Here is a 17,954-nt window from a genome sequence, read left to right as displayed (position 1 = left end):
TGTCGCCACGCTTATCATGGGCAAGGAAAGGGCTATCGTGAAGCCCCATTTTCCTAGCAAAGAATACGTCCAGGTGATAAAGGAATCCAGCGAGATGACGCCAGCACTTGAGGAAGTCTCTGTCGAGTACCGAAACGAAGTGCGAGACCTCATCGCGAACTATAAACCGGAGCCAAAGGAGGAGGCACCGATCCGGATGAAGGTCGTCATGAAGGACGAGACGCCGTTCCACAGCCGCCCGTGAGAAGAAAGTAGTGGACGCTCAGATCAACGAGTGGCTGGACCAGGAGGTAATCGTGCCAGGTCACGGCGATTACTCAAGCCCCTTGGTATTCACAAAAAAGAAGAACGGCGAGATGCGCCTATGCGTCAACTACCTAAAACTAAACCAGAGGATGGTCAAGGAGGCCACACCAATGCCGATTATCGAGGGCGTCCTGGACAGCCGCGCCGAAGCCAAGGTCTTCTCGACGATACACCTGAAGAACGGATTCTTTCATGAAAAGCTGGAGAAAGAAAGCAGTAAGTATCTGGCCTTTGTAACACAAGATGGGCAGTACGAATTTACTATGGTACCGTTTAGCGTAAGTACGGCGCCAGCGGTATTCAACAGATTTATCCGATACGTCTTCCTGGAGCCGATCAAAAACAAGAAGGTAGTCTTCTTCATGGACGACGGGATCATCAAGGGGAAAGATCATCGCTCAGGTGAGATCTCGTGTGAGATTTTGCAGTAGGGATAAGGTTAAGCCTTTTGTGATTGAGTTTAAGTTATTTGAAATATTGACTTGATTCTTTTCCAAAATGATCACAAGAATTATAGAACTGAAGATCTCTAACGTGAGAGTCTGACGTGTACTTATGTTCCTAGCGTAGAGAGCGTGGAGAAGGATCATCATTTAAACCGACATAATTTTTCGCATAACCACTGCGAATTTTGCAGAACCTAAGGCATTTTCAGAATCCGCAATTAAATCGCAAACCTTTTGTGCTACTTTTATGCCGATATGCTCACTATCTTAGGATATTTGCTGTATAGAATAACTATGATAGTCTATTTATATTACAGTAAAACTGTATATCGGGATAAGACTAACACAAAACATGCGCGCACTTCTAGAGCACGCGGAAGGATTCGGAATACGAATCAACTGGAAAAAATACCAGTTCCTACAGACCAAGGTGGAGTTTCTCGGACACCTGGTGGGAGACGGCAAAATCTCTCCGACGCCAGAGAAGACCACAGATATGGTAAATTATAAGGAACCACGAATGACGAAGCAGCTGATGAGGTTTCTCGGGCTGGTGGGATATTTCCGCATGTTTATTCACGATTATGCCAAGATCGTGAGGCCGCTGAGCGACCAGCTGAGGAAAGACACTCAATTTATATTCACGAAGCACCGCTGTTACAACTGTGCAGCCAGCACCGAGAGACCGAGCGGCACACCGACACATCAAAGGACGGCTACGGTACTATCCTGCTACAGAAGAACTCGGAAGACCAGACCCCGTGTACTACCTCAGCAGGAAGACGTCTCCAGCAGAGAATAAGTACAGCAGCTATGAGCTGGAGTTCTTAGCGGTGACACGGGCCTTGTCCCCGACGATGCCCGAAACCAGCAAGAGATACCAACGCCTACTTACGAAGATAGACGCCTTAACCTAGTTCACGTAGAATTTCCCGGCGAAGTCCACCAGAAGCGCAGAAGTGATTAAGACACTCCGAGTCTGGCAACAGCATTTCGAAAGTCCGCATCGCTTTATCACAGACCGAGGAATAGCGTTCACTTCATGCGAATTTCGGGACTTCCGCGAGAGCGAAAGTATCGTGCACCTGGTGATCACCGCTGGAGTACCGCAAGGCAACGGACAGGTAGAGAGGGTCAACGCCGACGTCGCAGAAGTGATGAGGAAGCTAGGAGCAGCGAGGCAGAAGAAATGGTACAAGTACGTCGGCAGGGCCCAGTGAGCAATCAACGGGATCTATTAGAGGGCGTTTGTTACCAGCCCCTATGAACTGCTCTTTGGCGTGCGACCACCCCTGCTGAACGACATCCAACTGCAGGAGGCCATCAACGAGGAGATTATACGCCACTTTAAAGAAGCATGAAATGACGACAGAGCAGAGGCTCGGCGGAACATTGAGCGCATGCAGATGGAAAACCGGAAGCAGTACAACAACGACCAATAAGAGCAGGTCTCGTACCAAGAGGGAGACCTCATATCGATCAAGTGGACACAGTTGGGCCCTGGACTAAGTTCCTACCCTATTGAAAAACATCACTTGAGAATCAGGTGAGATCTCAAGTGATTCTCAAGTGATAATCATGCCAAATTGTCAAGTGATTCTCAAGTGATTCTCAAGTGATTCTCAAGTGATTCTCAAGTGATTATCAAGTTGAGTTTTACTAAAAATTTTAATTGTAAATGCATAATTCTGTAGAAAGAAAAAAGTTTTTGAATGTCATTAGATACGCTTAAGACGTTCGAATTATAATTTTTCCTAATGTTTGGTTTATATAAAGTTAAATAGAGTTACATGCGCTTTCAAAAATCAACGTCTATTTAAAAAAATAAAGGGCAACCTTTATTTAAAGTTGAACATAAATTTTATTTACTGAAACAGTTTACCTATTGAGGTCGGGAATTCATGCATAATTAGTCGCGCGCGTAAACAAAGAAGAAATTTTTATAGGTTATGTCGTACATTATACTTTAGTAGCTAGAAGCAGACAATATAAACTAAACATAATTTGTAAAAACCTCCTTTTATGCAAATACTTATACTTTTAAAAAAATAAATTTTTATAGGAAAAATTAAACACATGATATTACATAAGTTAACGAAAGATAATTTATTTATTCGATACATGACTGAGCTTTTTTCTCATCTCTGATATGGAAACTAAGACTTTCTGTCGAATTCTTTATAAGAATATTTTTGTTATCGACATTGAGATGAGCGTAATACCTTGATTTATTTAAATAATCGTTGTATAAACCTATAAAACAAATGAAAATATTAATATTTATTTATATTTTTAGGTAAAAATATCTAATTTTGATCTATTTTTATTACTTAAATATAAATCTAATTTTCTAGGTGATAGTAGTTGAATTGGCTGTCCATTCAATTGCTTTTCTTTGGTCTTTGAGATATCCAAGCATCGATTGGCTAAGGTCTTTTTGGTCCATAAAACAGCTCCTAAATCTCTTAAAAACCTGGATTTTCTTTGGCGATTTATCATTCTCCAAGTTTTTTGACCCACATCGACATTTAATCCAAGATACACCTTATCATTTACTATCTCATACCTTTCATGAGTTTCGTGAATTTCTATAATAATAAATATGCAAATATTACGTATTTTTATTATTTGAATATAAAGATTATATCTGTTAATCTGTTAACTTTACCTGATTGAACATCGTACCCTGCTTTAACATACTTTTTAAATAATTTTGGTTTGTATTCTCGAAGCATTGCGAAAGCGCTTTCTGCTGCTTCTGCAAAATATTTTAATTTTTAATTAATTTACTATAGGAAATTTTCTACTCATTTTTGCAAAACCAAGTAATTATTAATTATAAAATTCTTAAACGTTATATTTTTAAAAGCAAATTGACTAGATTGAACTTTAAAGAAGTACAATAATGAATATCAGGCTATAACTATGGATATAAAAGATTTACCATGGTTGGATGCAGTAGCTTGACTGACATCTCCTACATTATCCACTGGTCTGTTCGTGCGATCTTGCAGTGGTGGCCTCTGTATTGTATTGACTGTTTTAGACCTTGGACCAGGCCTTCTAACTGCAGGTATAGGGGATAAAGAAGGACCGCGAAATGAAGGTAATTGTGACATCTGGGAGCATGACCTACGTGGAGTCCGAGAACGTGAAGCCCTACGTGGCGTCCGAGCACGTGAAGCCCTACGTGGCGTCCGAGCACGTGAAGCCCTACTTGGCGTCCGAGAACGCGAATGTCGAGAACCTGACGTATGTTGGGTGCTCGATCGAGAAACCTGAGATCGGAATCGATGTGGTGTTCATGCACGTGAAACCCCAGAGCGTGAGCGGTGTCGTGACCGTGAACGTGAAGGTCTAGAGTTTGAACGAGATCGCAGCCGCGGACGCGAAACCTGCAAACGTGATATACGCGATCGTGACGATGGAGAGGGCGATCTACGTGACCATGCGTGGGAATCCCCAGAACATGAGGGACGTTGTAACCGTGATCTTGAAAGTCTAGAGTCTGCACGAGATGGTGGACGTAAATTTGAAGCTCCAGGGAGTGCGGGAGATCGATGGGGCGATCTACGTGGTGACCGTTCATATGAATTCCCAGAACGTGAGCGACGTTGGGACCGTGACCTGGAAGGTCCAGCGTCCTCACGAGGTGGTGTCCGCGAATTTGAAGCTCTAGAGCGAGCGGAAGGTGCTCCAGAGAGTGCGGGAGATGGTGTCTCTGAACGAAGTACTCGAGGTGGCCTCCGCGAACGTGAAATCTGCGAACGTGACAGGCTCGATCGCGAAGGCGACGATCGATGGGGCGATCTACGTGGTGACCGATCATATGAATTCCCAGAATGTGAGCGACGTTGGGACTGTGACCTGGAACGTCCAGCGTCCTCACGAGGTGGTATCCGCGAATTTGAAGCTCTAGAGCGAGCGGAAGGTGCTCCAGAAAGTGCGGGAGGTGCTTCAGAGATTGCGGGAGGTGCTCCAGAGAGTGCGGGAGGAGCTCCAGAGAGTACGGGAGATGGTGTCTCTGAACGAAGTACTCGAGGTAGCCTCTGTGAACGTGAAATCTGCGAACGTGACAGGCTCGATCGCGAAGGCGACGATCGATGGGGCGATCTACGTGGTGACCGTTCATATGAATTCCCAGAACGTGAGCGACGTTGGGACCGTGACCTGCAACGTCCAGCGTCCTCACGAGGTGGTGTGCGCAAATTTGAAGCTCTAGAGCGAGCGGAAGGTGCTCCAGAGAGTGCGGGAGATGTTGCAGAGAGTGCGGAAGGTGCTCCAGAGAGTGCGGGAGGTCCTGTCTCTGAAGTAGGTACTCGAGGTGGCGTCCGCGAAGGCGAAACCTTCGAATGAGACATGCGCGATTGCGATCGCAATCGTGAGGGCGATCTACGTGACCGTGCATGGAAATCCTCAGAACATGAGCGACCTTGTGACTGTGACCTTGAACGTCCAGCGTCTGCACGAGGTGGTGTCCGCGAATGTGCAACTCCAGAGCGAGCGGAAGGTGGTGTCTGCAAACGTAAACCCTGCGAACGTGACGTAAGCGATCGCGATCGCGAAGATTGAGAGGGTGATGTACGTGGTGACCGAGACTCTGAAAATCCAAAGGATTTTCTTACTACTGAAGGAGAGGATTTATTAATATTATCGGACTTTTGCTGCACAGATTTTTTTTGAGAGGTATGTGCTATCTCTGTCGGACAGGTCTTCGGTGTTGATGTAGAAAGTGGCATCTTAGGAGAGAATTCGTGGTTTTCATAATCCTTCATAGTATGATCTAAAAAAATATATATATATATATGTATAAATTTATACACATATATACTAATGTGGCTTCGCCCCTTTGCTCGTTTCGCTTGCCAACCCCCATTTTAGTTTTTGTGGATTTTGTTTTTCATATTTTATTTACAAGATATATGTGATATTAAAATCACTTTTGGAATTATATCATTGACAGTTATAAGTTGTTAGAGAGTTTTCACAATGCTGGAGTATTTTTACATAGCATTAAAACAAAATAGTACATTATGCAACAAGGGACTAAAGTCGTAGATTATTCCTGTGTTGCATATAGAACTTTATTCACGACTGAACTGTGTAGCCACTTTGTTCCCTTGAAAAGTGGGAGTTACGTTTATACAAATCAAATTGTCAAATTTCTGAATTTAAATTTATCTTTTGTTTCCAAAATTCATTAATAATTATAAGATAAGCAATTGTTTATTTTTATTTTATTTTTTAAAACAATTTCGCGCATTTTGAGGGGAGGGGTTAAGTAACTTTATTTTTGCGAATGAGGGGAATAAAGTTACTTTATTCCCGCAAATGCTGGGGAAAAAATATGTGAAGGAATAAAAAGGTACTATAATCCCACTTTCCAGGAAATAAAGTGGCCATTGTAGTTATGCCGAGAATAATAAATTTAAATAGTGGGATTTTTAGCTTACCCTACTGCAAAAATCACGCAAAAAATTATTGCATGCTAATCACGTGATTAGTTGCGTGATTAATCGCGTGACTACTCGCGTGCTTAATTTTTTTATTATTATACTAGCTGCATTAATGCGCGATCCGCGCGCGTCAAATTTAGAGGTTAGAATTTTTTATTTTCGGGCCATTAATCAAAACACGTTTTAGTCGGCTTTACTTTTCTCTGTTCTTTTTTTTAAGAAGAGATGATAATCACGTAAAAACACGTGATTATGCTCTTGATTATATATGTGATTAATCACGTGAAAATTCCGAGCATTTTATCACGTCAATAGTCACGTGTATAATCACGTATATAATAACGTGATAAGGGAAAAATTTTGAAAAATCCATGCACGTGAATAATCACGTGATAAAGGAAAAATTTTGAAAAATCCATGCACGTGAGTAATTACGCGCATAATCACCTATACAATAACGTGATAAATAAAAAAATTTGAAAAATTTGTCAAAAACATACGCATGTATAATCATACGTGAATCTTTATGTACATGTTTTTTGACAAATTTTTTAAAGTTTTTCATTTATCACGTGATTACGTACGTGATTATTCACATGCATGGATTGTTCAAAATTTTTCCTTCATCACGTGATTATATACGTGATAAAAAGCTCAAAAATATCATGTGAGTAATCACGTGATTTTTTCAGTAGGGAACACGTGATCTTTTTAGAAGAGTAGCCAAGATCACATTACAAAAGAACGAATTTTTCTTAATATTTTTTTTTGGGGGGGGGGGGCAATGCGGGGCTGCAGGGGGAGTTACCGCAAAATAAGTATATAATATAGATGATAATATAGATGATATCTATATAGATGAATATTTATATATGCATATACAATATATATTTCATTACAGTTTTAAAAAGTTTTTAAATTAAGAAATGTGTAAATAAAAACAAAAAAAAATATTTTTATATTACTCACACACACGCACACGCACACACACACAGACACACGCACACGCTCACACACAGACACACGCACAGGCACACGCACACGCACACGCACACACACACACACATACAGGGTGACCCAATTTAAACGGGCACCGCTCATAACTCGTCAGGGACAGCCACAATCGAAAAAATGGTAGAGACCAAAGTTGTAGGATATCGAAGGGGCAACCCGATGGTGACCTTGGATTTGACTTTGAACGCGTTTTTCAAGGTCATTTGAAGGTCAACTTTGGTTTTTTAAATATGAACCCCATTCTTTTATTGCGGGAATGGAAAGAGCGGTAAATTTTACGTTCAGAATGGTATGTTCGGTTACGGCACTGAAGGTCATCGCAAGGTCATGCAGCCAGAATGAAACCCCGCCTACGTAATTCCTCTAGCAACGCCAAATTAAAAAAATTGGTAGAGACCAAAGTTGTAGGATATCGAGGGGACAACCCGATGGTGACCTTGGATTTGACCTTGAACGCGTTTTCCAAGGTCATTTGAAGGTCAACTTTGGATTTTTAAATAGGAACCCCATTCTTTTATTGCGGGAATGGAAAGAGCGGTAAATTTTACGTTCAGAATGGTATGTTCGGTTGCGGCACTGAAGGTCATCGCAAGGTCATGCAGCCAGAATCTGCCGGTGACTTCACGTCTTGCCTTCATCGGCCGGGCTATGATTCTTGCCTTAATCGGCCGGTGTCTTCACGTCTTGCCTTCATCGGCCGGATCAAAATGGGACCTGAAAATCCACCCTGCTACGTCCTCGTCGTGGGTCCTGGACATCAAGTTTTATAATGATGACAAAACGCAGGAAATGGTACGCTAAATGATTAAAATCTTTTCTTCTATTTTAAATTTACTACTTCGTTTAAAGTGCAACATTTTACACGCTTTCAGGATCCGGAGTTGAAAAAGTGGGTGCTGTTTGAAAAAAAATAATTTGACCTTGAAATGACCTTGTAGGACTGGCTCAAATTCGAGGTCACAATTCTCCCCCCCCCCCCCCCCCTATACAACAACTTTGGTCTCTACCACTTTTTTTTAATTTGGCGTTGCTAGAGGAATTACGTAGGCGGGGTTTCATTCTGGCTGCATGACCTTGCGATGACCTTCAGTGCCGCAACCGAACATACCATTCTGAACGTAAAATTTACCGCTCTTTCCATTCCCGCAATAAAAGAATAGGGTTCCTATTTAAAAATTCAAAGTTGACCTTCAAATGACCTTGAAAAACGCGTTCAAGGCCAAATCCAAGGTCACCATCGGGTTGCCCCTTCGATATCCTACAACTTTGGTCTCTACCATTTTTTCTATTGTGGCTGTCCCTGACGAGTTATGAGCGGAGCCCGTTTAAATTAGATCACCGTGTATACATCTATTATTGTTTTTTTATTTCTCCAAGAGAAAGCTTTGAAAATAGTTACCACGTTGTTATTTAGATAGTAGAAGAATGAGGGTTAACAAGCGGTCACCAAAAGGACAAAACCTTTGGCCATAAATGGAAGTACCATAAGGATAATAACACCATTTATGGCCACATGAAATACTTATATTTATATTTAATATATTTAAAATAGTCCCACATCAGTACATATTTTTAATACGTATTATACGAAGTAAATTAGGCAGGGTTAGTATCGTACACATAAGAATTATACACAATTTAATTTAACACAACATTTTACGTAGTTTTTATTTTTCAATGTGGTTTTAATTAAACACGAATAAAAATTATAAAAATTTTGATTTACACAATAAAGAAATAAATATTAAATATACATCCTAATCGTACACAATTTATTGTGCACTGAAATTTTCTAGAAAATGATTGAGATTAGTTGATATTTAATTTAACACATATTATCGTACACGATCAATTGTGTACGATTTGGAGGCATATTTAATATTTATTTCTTTATTGTGTATATCTACACGTGTAGAATAATATCAAAATTATTATTATTTTTATTCGTGTTTAATTAAAACCACATTGTGTAAAATAAAAACTACGTAAAATGTTGTGTTAAATTAAATTGTGTATAATTCTTATGTGTACGATACTAACCCTACCGTAAATTACATGTTTTTAGTACATACTAAAGATAGGTACAAAAAATATGTAATTATTTTCAACAGGGAAATGTAAAAGTACGTGCACTGCATTAGCCAAAATGTGTGCCCTATTTATTTATGGTTTATTTGCACAAAATAATGATTATACGTTTCAATATATAATGAAATGATTAAGCGTTCTGACATACAATGCAATAAATATTTTAGTCTAATGTCACATAAACCATAAATAAATAAGGCACAAATTTTATATTATTCGTTTTAAATAAATTTTTGACATACCATTTTTTTCTACAGAATGAGGCGCAGTACATCTGATCAGACACACTTCTGGATTCATGTTTGCAATTTTTTTAGGGTTTGTTTCTTGTTCGTCCTTACCATTATTTTCTTTTAATTCGCTAAAACTTAAATTTCTTCGGTTGTTTAATAATGTTTGCTGCTTATACTTTTGTAACGTTCTTTCAGTGTTTGCTTTTTGCACTATTGTTGAAATAATTTTACCAGTTTTCTGTAAGTAATAATTATTGACATCAAAAATATAATAAAATGATATGATTGAGTAATTAAAAATTAGTTGTGTATTATCTTACTGGTTTCAAATCTTCTTTCGATTCATCTGGATCATCAAAAGAATCACTGGATGTTAATTTCTTTGGAAATATGAACCTTTTTGGTTTATTGGATGCTCTATTTCTAGCATCAGTTTCTGAAACTATTATTTAAAAACTTAAATTTATTATCATAAAAAATTTTTTTTTTAAATAATTTTGTAAATCCACAAAATCAAATTATATTTATTGAGAACTTACCACCTAAGCATATTATATATGCTTGATAAAATTCTGAATTATCATTGTCATGTGTTGTATCACAACTGCTTTCTGGATTTTTCTTTGAATTTTTGTACAATATGAAATATTTGTGTTTTGGATCATAGTCTGAATAATTTTGTGGGGTTATATGATTCTTGTCCTTTTTTTTATAAAAAATTACTGTTGTTTTTTCATAATAATACTTTACTTTATCATCTAAATATTGAACACATGCGTAATTTATTTCACTCATTTTGCATAATGCACTTAATATTATTTTCTATTAGTTTATAATTTATTAATTTATTTATAATAAGTCGCCTTTATCTGTCCTCCTTTATCTATCGTCTAATCGTCCTTGCATTTATCTATACAAACACGCATCTATATATACATATATATATAAATATATATATATTTTACATATATGTATACACATAAGTGCGCACTATAGCGCTAATGTAAGTAATGAAGATGATAATTTCGAAGAGGTATAACCTATAATTATTGTTTTACTGTACATATATTTTTTTCCACACTCACATATATATATATATATAAATTGTTATTATGATTCCTTTTTAGGCACAGAGTAGTAAAAATACAGTGGATAATATTTATCCGATAGAGAATAATCCCATAGACAATAATATTTCTTGTTCGCAAGCAAACAAATCAGCGGTGAGTATAGTATTTATATAAATAAAAATTTTAGTATATTATTTGCTCACTTTACTATTTATTTGCAAAATAAAATAAACACTTTTATTTCATACTAAATTCACCCGTAAAGATTAAACGGTTTATTAAATATTGTTCTAATGTTACTTTATGTTATACAGTGTGATAAAATAATCTCATTTTATAATCTATTCTACCAAAGAATCATGCTAAAAAGTTCCTTGTTTAATTCTTGAATAGAAATATATGGTAGGGTTAGTATCGTACACAAGAATTATACACAATTTAATTTAACACAACATTTTACGTAGTTTTTATTTTACACAATGTGGTTTTAATTAAACACGAATAAAAATAATAATAATTTTGATATTATTCTACACGTGTAGATTTACACAATAAAGAAATAAATATTAAATATGCCTCCAAATCGTACACAATTGATCGTGTACGATAATATGTGTTAAATTAAATATCAACTAATTCAATCATTTTCTAGAAAATTTCAGTGCACAATAAATTGTGTACGATTAGGATGTATATTTAATATTTATTTCTTTATTGTATTAATCTACGCGTGTAGAATAATATCAAAATTTTTATAATTTTTATTCGTGTTTAATTAAAACCACATTGTGTAAAATAAAAACTACGTAAAATGTTGTGTTAAATTAAATTGTGTATAATTCTTATGTGTACGATACTAACCCTGCCAAATATATTAACAATTATATGAAAATTTCTTCAATACTTGTATACGTTATTAAGTGAAAAGACTCAAATAACCATATCAAGCCAAACAATTTATTTTAAACTTTTTAACATATAATTGTTTTACTCGACGACTATCACAATCATTTTTCACTTTATTATGTAACCATTACATATTAACTACTATGTCTATTTGTCAGATAGATATAATTATTAAAAATTGATCACACTCACAGTTTTAAATCATGGTTTTTGTCTCAAATTAAATTCTTTTGTTTCCGCAGGGTACTTATTAGCATAAATAATTTCTCATTCATAATATACTTTTACTTATCAATAGTAATATTAAATAATCTGTGAATTTTCCTTTGATTTGTTTTCTTAAATTAAAAATATGTGCATAAAAGTCAGTATAGAACTTATGATAAAATTGTCTTACTTTTTGCTCAAAAAAGTTTCCGCAACTATCTAGGAGATTAAAAAATTCCATGATATTTTATTTCAATAGTTAATAGAAATTTTTAGACGTTTATGTGCGTGCGTGTATGTGTGTGTGTGTATGTGTGTATGTGCGAATTGAAAATGAATTTTTATTCCACACTCAACCAGAAAGGCTACTTTTTGTCCCAGAAATGCGGGGCGAAATTAGCATATTTTTCGCGTAAATGGGAAAAAGTAAAATTTGCAAGGAATAAGAAAATTTTGCGGAAAAAGGTCAAATTTGCGGGGAAAATTATATATTGTGTACCAAGGGCGTCAAGTAGGCTTTTTTAGACCGAGTGCGGAGTTTGCAGTACGAGGTCAAAAAGTCCACTTAGCCCTCGGTGCACATCATACTTTATGTGACGAGCGGACGTATTTTCGTATTTTTTTTGTAAATACAATGAAAATAATATTTTTTTAAATGCGGGAAATAACCATAATTGCCCTTTTTTTTAATTATTGACCGCCGATCAAAAAAAGTCACTTTAGGCCCGCATAATAGGTACAAAAACGCGAAAATCGTTCGCGTGTTACATAAAGTAAATTTTGCGGGAAAAAAGTACCTTTCTCTCCGCACGAATTTCCGTGCGTGAAGTACCTCTTTCCCACACGCTAATGAGTGTACAGGAATGAATTATTTTAGCGTGTGGTACAATAATTCTTTTATTCCACAGTCGATCGAAAAGTCCACTTTTTGTCCCTGAAATGCGGGTCGAAAGTAGCATATTTTTCCCGCAAATGAAATTTGCGGGAAAAAAGTTAAATTTGCGGGGAAAAAAGTAAATTTTGCGGGAAAAAAGTAAGATTTGCGGGAAAAAAGTAAAATTTGCGAGAAAAAAGTAGAAAAAATTTGAAAATATAATTTTAAAAATAATAGCACGAAAAGTTTCGGCCCCGCTTTTCAGGCTCAAACAGTGGTCTTTTGGTCGAAAGTGAATTAATAGTACATTATGCAACAAGGGGCGAAAGTAGCAGATTTTTCCCGCGGGTGGGTTTACTGTCAGAGCGAGTAGATTTTTCGCGAGGGCAGTAATCACCCGAGGAAAAATCTACTTTCGCCTCGTGTTGCATATAGTATTTTATTCCACTTTCGGCCGAAAGGCCACTATTTGAGCCTGAAAAACGGGTACAAAACTTTCATTTTTTTTTTGTAACAAATTGATTAAGATGAATATGTAAGCGTTTTGGTCTATCCATACTTATTAATGTATTTTAATACCGCTATTGGCCGCTGTGTGAATGGTGGCACTACTGGGCGGCATTATGCCGTGAGATACGAGCGTACATCTAGGTTTATTATTTATTCAGCTGCATAATGTATACTGACTAATTTAAAAAATCTTGATAATTTTAGAAATTTTAAAAAATTTAAAAAATTTTTTAAAATTTTTGAAAATTTTTTTTACTTTTTTTCCGCTTATTTTACTTTTTTCCCGCAAATTTTACTTTTTTCCCGCTTATTTTACTTGTTTCCCGCTAATCCAATTTGCGGGAAAAATGTGCCACTTTTGCCCCGCATTTCAGGCACAAAAAGTGGCCATTTCGGTCGAGTGTGGAATAAAATACTATATGCAACACGAGACGAAAGTAGATTTTCCCTCGGGTGTTTACTGCCCTCGCAAATAGATTTTTAATTCTCTCGGGTTATTAAGGATAAAATTGGTCCAAGGATCTCGGCAATAACTTGAAGTCGAACACAATTTGAAGAGTACAATATTATCGGTTAAATCTTTATTTAGGAATATAATCACAAATGAGTAGCGGCCTGTATCACGACCAACTACTCGCACCAAGGGTCAGAGTGCATCTGACTGTTGTCGATCCTTCGTCGATCTGGATCGCCACTGCCCCCCACCTATGCTAATTGCCACCTAATACGCCGCTGATGGCTGCCGGGACGTCGTGGAGAGAAAGAGAGAGAGAGAGAAACCAAACTTACGCGCGCGAACCTTTAAATCGTACGCATGACATCTTACACATAAAGGGCCGTCGCCACGTCGCCTCGCTCCTCAGCCGAGAACGTGCCACGGCCCGCCTTTCGGCTTCCCCGTGCAACGTGGGACCCTCAAAGCAATGGAGCAAGCTCCCTTTGGGGTCGAAACAGCCTCGGGGCGCCAAAGCACCCCTAGCTGGGGGCCAGAAGCCACAGAACTCCCAAAATTGGTTCTGCGCTATGGGAGCTCGGCCAACGCGCGCGCCCGTCTTTATCGACATTCACTGTACATTACGCACTATCCCGTTCTCTCTCTGTCTGTCCGCTCCCCCCGCCGCATGTCCAAGGTACATATCTATATTCTATCCGTAACACGGGTGATTACTGCCCTCGCTTCGCTCGGGCAGTAAACGCACTCTCGAGACAAATCTACTCGCTCTGGCGGTAAACCCATCCGCGGGAAAAATCTGCTACTTCCGCCCCTTGTTGCATAATGTACTATTTTACCACACATGCACGATTTCCGCGTTTTTTTGACCTCAAATTAGGGGCCAAAGTCGTCGTTTTTTGACCGATGGGAGAACATCAAATTTAGCGGGAGCATATTCTCAAATGCGGGAGCAAAAGAGTTTTAACTCCCGCTTCTTTGACATTACGTAGATCTTTTTTTTTATTAATATCTATTTGTTATAAATTATGTATTTCCCGAACCAACAAGAGAGTTCTGTCGAGTCGAAAAACGACGACAATCAGTCCCTATTTTCAAGTCAAAAAACCGCGAAAATCATACATGCGTGGTAAAAGAAGTATGGTATGCTCCATGGGGGAGGAGTCATTCTGCTCCCTTGTGTGTTTGCAGTACTCGGGTTCGGTTCGTACTGCAAACTCACACGCGGGAGTAAAAGGCCTCCTTGGTGCATAATATACTATTTTATCTATTTTCAGTTCCGAAAGTGCATATTTTTGTACTAATGGAAGAATATGCGCTTTCTGCACTGAAAATAGGCACTAAAGAGTATATATTCCATGGAGTTATACAAAAACTTATCGTATATGACACGTGCAGAACGCTTTTGAGCAAAAAATGAAGTAAATAAACCAAATTTTTTGTGTACAATTTGATTGTAATATAATATATAATATAATGCAATTGATTCAAGTTACGATAAATAAAAGGTTAATTCACAGAGTATTATTACTATAAATTTTTTCAACTTAATAATGATTCATGAATATGATTTTTTTAGAATGCTTCTGTTGAAGAATCAGATGAATTGGATTTGTACGATTATCTACATAAACTACTATTGCAAGATGAATTAGAAAAGAAAGATTACTCCTATAAAAATCCTCAAAATTTAGAAGAGATGGTTAAAAATGAAGATTTTTATAAAAAAATCACTACTCCTGTTAATATTACTAAAGGAGAGTTATTTCTAATGATTTTAAAATTCAGTATTATTAATAGTTTATCAATCACAGCTATAAACAATTTATTTAATTTAATTAATGTAATGTTTGAATTGCCAATCTTGCCAGAGTCTCGTTATCTTTTAGATAAAATAATTAATCCTAACGATAATCCTGAATTTCACGCCGTTTGTCATAATTGCTCAGCATACATAGGAAAATTTGGTGAAATTGCGTCTGTAAAAGTCTGTCGCATTTGTCATGCAGAATTGGATTTAGGCAATCCAAGTAATTCTAGTTATTTCATTATTCTTAATCCATCAAAACAAATAAAAGATTTGATTTCCCTTTACGAAGTTCACTATGATTATGTAGTCAAAGAGAGAACTTCTTTCCCTGGAGATTTAGAGGATGTTTATGCTGGAAAAGAGTATCGTAAATTTGTAAATAGTCTTCGGGAAGAAGATAAACATAGTTATGTAAGTGCTATTTTAAATACTGATGGTGCACCTAAATTTGAAAGCTCGCAATATTCTATTTGGCCCATATACCTCATGCTAAATGAATTGCCAAAGCAAGAACGGACAAACAAATTAATTACATGCGGATTGTGGTTCAATAAAAAAAAACCTGATATGAGTGTTTTTTTAGGAACGTTTATTGATACTATCAATAAATTAACCGCTCAAGGAATTCATTGTCCTATAAAAAAAGAGGAAAGGCTGCTAAAGCTCCACATAGTAGGATGTAGTGTTGATTCTGTCGCTCGAACTCCTATACAGGGTATTAAGCAATTTAATGGTAAATGTGGATGCAGTTGGTGTCTTCATCCAGGTGTGTGGGCTGAAGGGAGCATGAGATACCCATTATTAAATTATGTTACTAAGTTTCGGGATCACAAAGATACTGTTAGTAATATGTTTATTGCAACTCCAGAAAATCCTATAAATGGAATCAAATATCCATCGCCTCTCATAAATTTGCCCAAGTTTAATATCATATCAGGATTTATTGTCGATTATCTGCATTGTTGTTTAGAAGGTGTTGCAAGTCAAATAACCGAATATCACATAAAATCGATGAGCAGCGATGATCTAAGAGAACTTGATTTTAAATTAAGTAGAATCGCAGCTCCTCATCAAATCTCACGCTTAAGTCGACCAATTAGTGGCAGAAACGATTGGAAAGCACGCGAATGGGAGAATTATACCCTATATTATAGCGTTCCTGTTTTAAGAGAACACTTAAGTAGAAACCTGTTATATCATTGGTGTTTGTTTGCTGAAAGTTTACATATATTATTACAAAGCCGTATTTCTATAACAGAACTGAATCAAGCTGATAAAATGTTACATGAATTTGTGTCAAAATGCGAAGAACTTTATGGAATAAAAGCAATGACTTATAATGTTCACCAGCTTCTTCATATAAGTAAAAGTGTATTGAATTGGGGACCTCTGTGGTGCAATTCAACGTTTGCTTTCGAATCAGCTAATCATAGTTTATTAAAAGCCATAGAATGTTCAAAAGGAGTTACGCAACAGATAGCTAGATTCATTAACATAAATCATATTATATCATTAGTGCAAGAATATGTTTATCCAAATGCTGATGAATTGGTAAAAATGTACTGCAATGATATTTTAAGTACAAAAAAAGTACAAAATTTTTATAAAACGTCAGAAATAACATATTTCGGTTTAGGAAATCGAGTTGATGATGAGATATTACATAGATTACATTTATCTGAAAATTCGGCAAAGTCGTATGTAAAAATAATAAAAAATGGATGTCTGTATGAATCATCTTTGAAAGCTAAAAAAAGGTCCAATAATTCGTTTGCACAGTTGCGTGATAAATCATTTGTACAAATTGTTAATTTTATTGTCGATAATAAGAAAAATGATGAATTCACGGTTTCCAATGTAATACATACAAGCGAAGGTATTCCTGGTCATTCTAACCAGCTCCGAAGAATAGACAGTATTGATGTAGAACCTATTATTGTACCTACAAACGAAATTGTTACAGTCTGTATTTTTATGAAAGTACTTGGAGTGATGTATTGATGTATATATGTCCCTTACCAAACTTGATCCATTATTGATGTCTGCACGCGATCACTATTTATCGTAATTAGGGTAGATTATTTGTGCCAGCGAGCCGATGTCTCGGCTTTTGTTTATGTTTCTATCTTCTGCATATTTTTTATGTATTTCAATTATAAATAACCTTTCAAAGGTTCTTATATGCATTGATTAAACAAACTTTATATTTGTGTAAATAAACAGAAACAATTAATATTAAGGATACTCTAATACCTACGCATAAGGCCTAATAGTATAAAACTCACGAAGGGTGTGATAATATTAAACAAGACACTTTTTTTGTAAAATACCGATTATCTTTTGTATGTTTTTAATAAATTTGTTAAAAAACGAAATTAATTATTTTTCTAAAACCACTATCTTGTCTACAATGCATTCATTCTTAATTTAATATATACAATTATTTTGTCTAAAATAATTATTTATAATTTAATTATTTCTTTTATTTAAAAACATTTTTTATCTTTGTATAAAATTATGCATTTACAATTGAAATTATTAGTAAAACTCAACTTGATAATCACTTGAGAATCACTTGAGAAT

General features: G+C 36.4%; 3 protein-coding genes across 3 annotated transcripts; 1 reads left to right on the top strand and 2 right to left on the bottom strand.

The window, feature by feature from the left end:
• Positions 1-2,862: 2,862 nt before the first annotated feature.
• Positions 2,863-3,883, bottom strand: LOC107981582. Its single transcript, XM_016987704.2, has 4 exons — positions 3,697-3,883; positions 3,421-3,510; positions 3,083-3,340; positions 2,863-3,005 (listed from the first exon to the last, which is right to left on the bottom strand). The coding sequence occupies exons 1-4, from the start codon at positions 3,869-3,871 to the stop codon at positions 2,863-2,865; spliced, it is 666 nt and encodes a 221-aa protein (XP_016843193.1). The 5' UTR covers positions 3,872-3,883.
• A 140-nt stretch (positions 3,884-4,023) lies between these two features.
• On the bottom strand, positions 4,024-10,338 carry LOC107981988 (serine/arginine repetitive matrix protein 2-like). Its single transcript, XM_031921615.1, has 4 exons — positions 10,083-10,338; positions 9,864-9,985; positions 9,553-9,781; positions 4,024-5,535 (listed from the first exon to the last, which is right to left on the bottom strand). Exons 1-4 carry the CDS (start codon positions 10,336-10,338, stop codon positions 4,055-4,057), a joined length of 2,088 nt encoding a protein of 695 aa, XP_031777475.1. The 3' UTR covers positions 4,024-4,054.
• Positions 10,339-10,674: 336 nt separating this feature from the next.
• On the top strand, positions 10,675-17,746 carry LOC107981989. The gene is made up of 2 exons (XM_016989035.2): positions 10,675-10,766; positions 15,141-17,746. Exon 2 carries the CDS (start codon positions 15,261-15,263, stop codon positions 17,370-17,372), a length of 2,112 nt encoding a protein of 703 aa, XP_016844524.1. The 5' UTR covers positions 10,675-10,766; positions 15,141-15,260; the 3' UTR covers positions 17,373-17,746.
• Positions 17,747-17,954: the final 208 nt, after the last annotated feature.

Source organism: Nasonia vitripennis, assembly GCF_009193385.2.
Source record: "Nasonia vitripennis strain AsymCx chromosome 1 unlocalized genomic scaffold, Nvit_psr_1.1 chr1_random0013, whole genome shotgun sequence".
NCBI classification, from domain to species: Eukaryota; Metazoa; Arthropoda; class Insecta; order Hymenoptera; family Pteromalidae; genus Nasonia; species Nasonia vitripennis.
The sequence above is the reverse complement of the archived record's forward strand: the minus strand, read 5'-3'. Positions and strand labels throughout refer to the sequence as shown.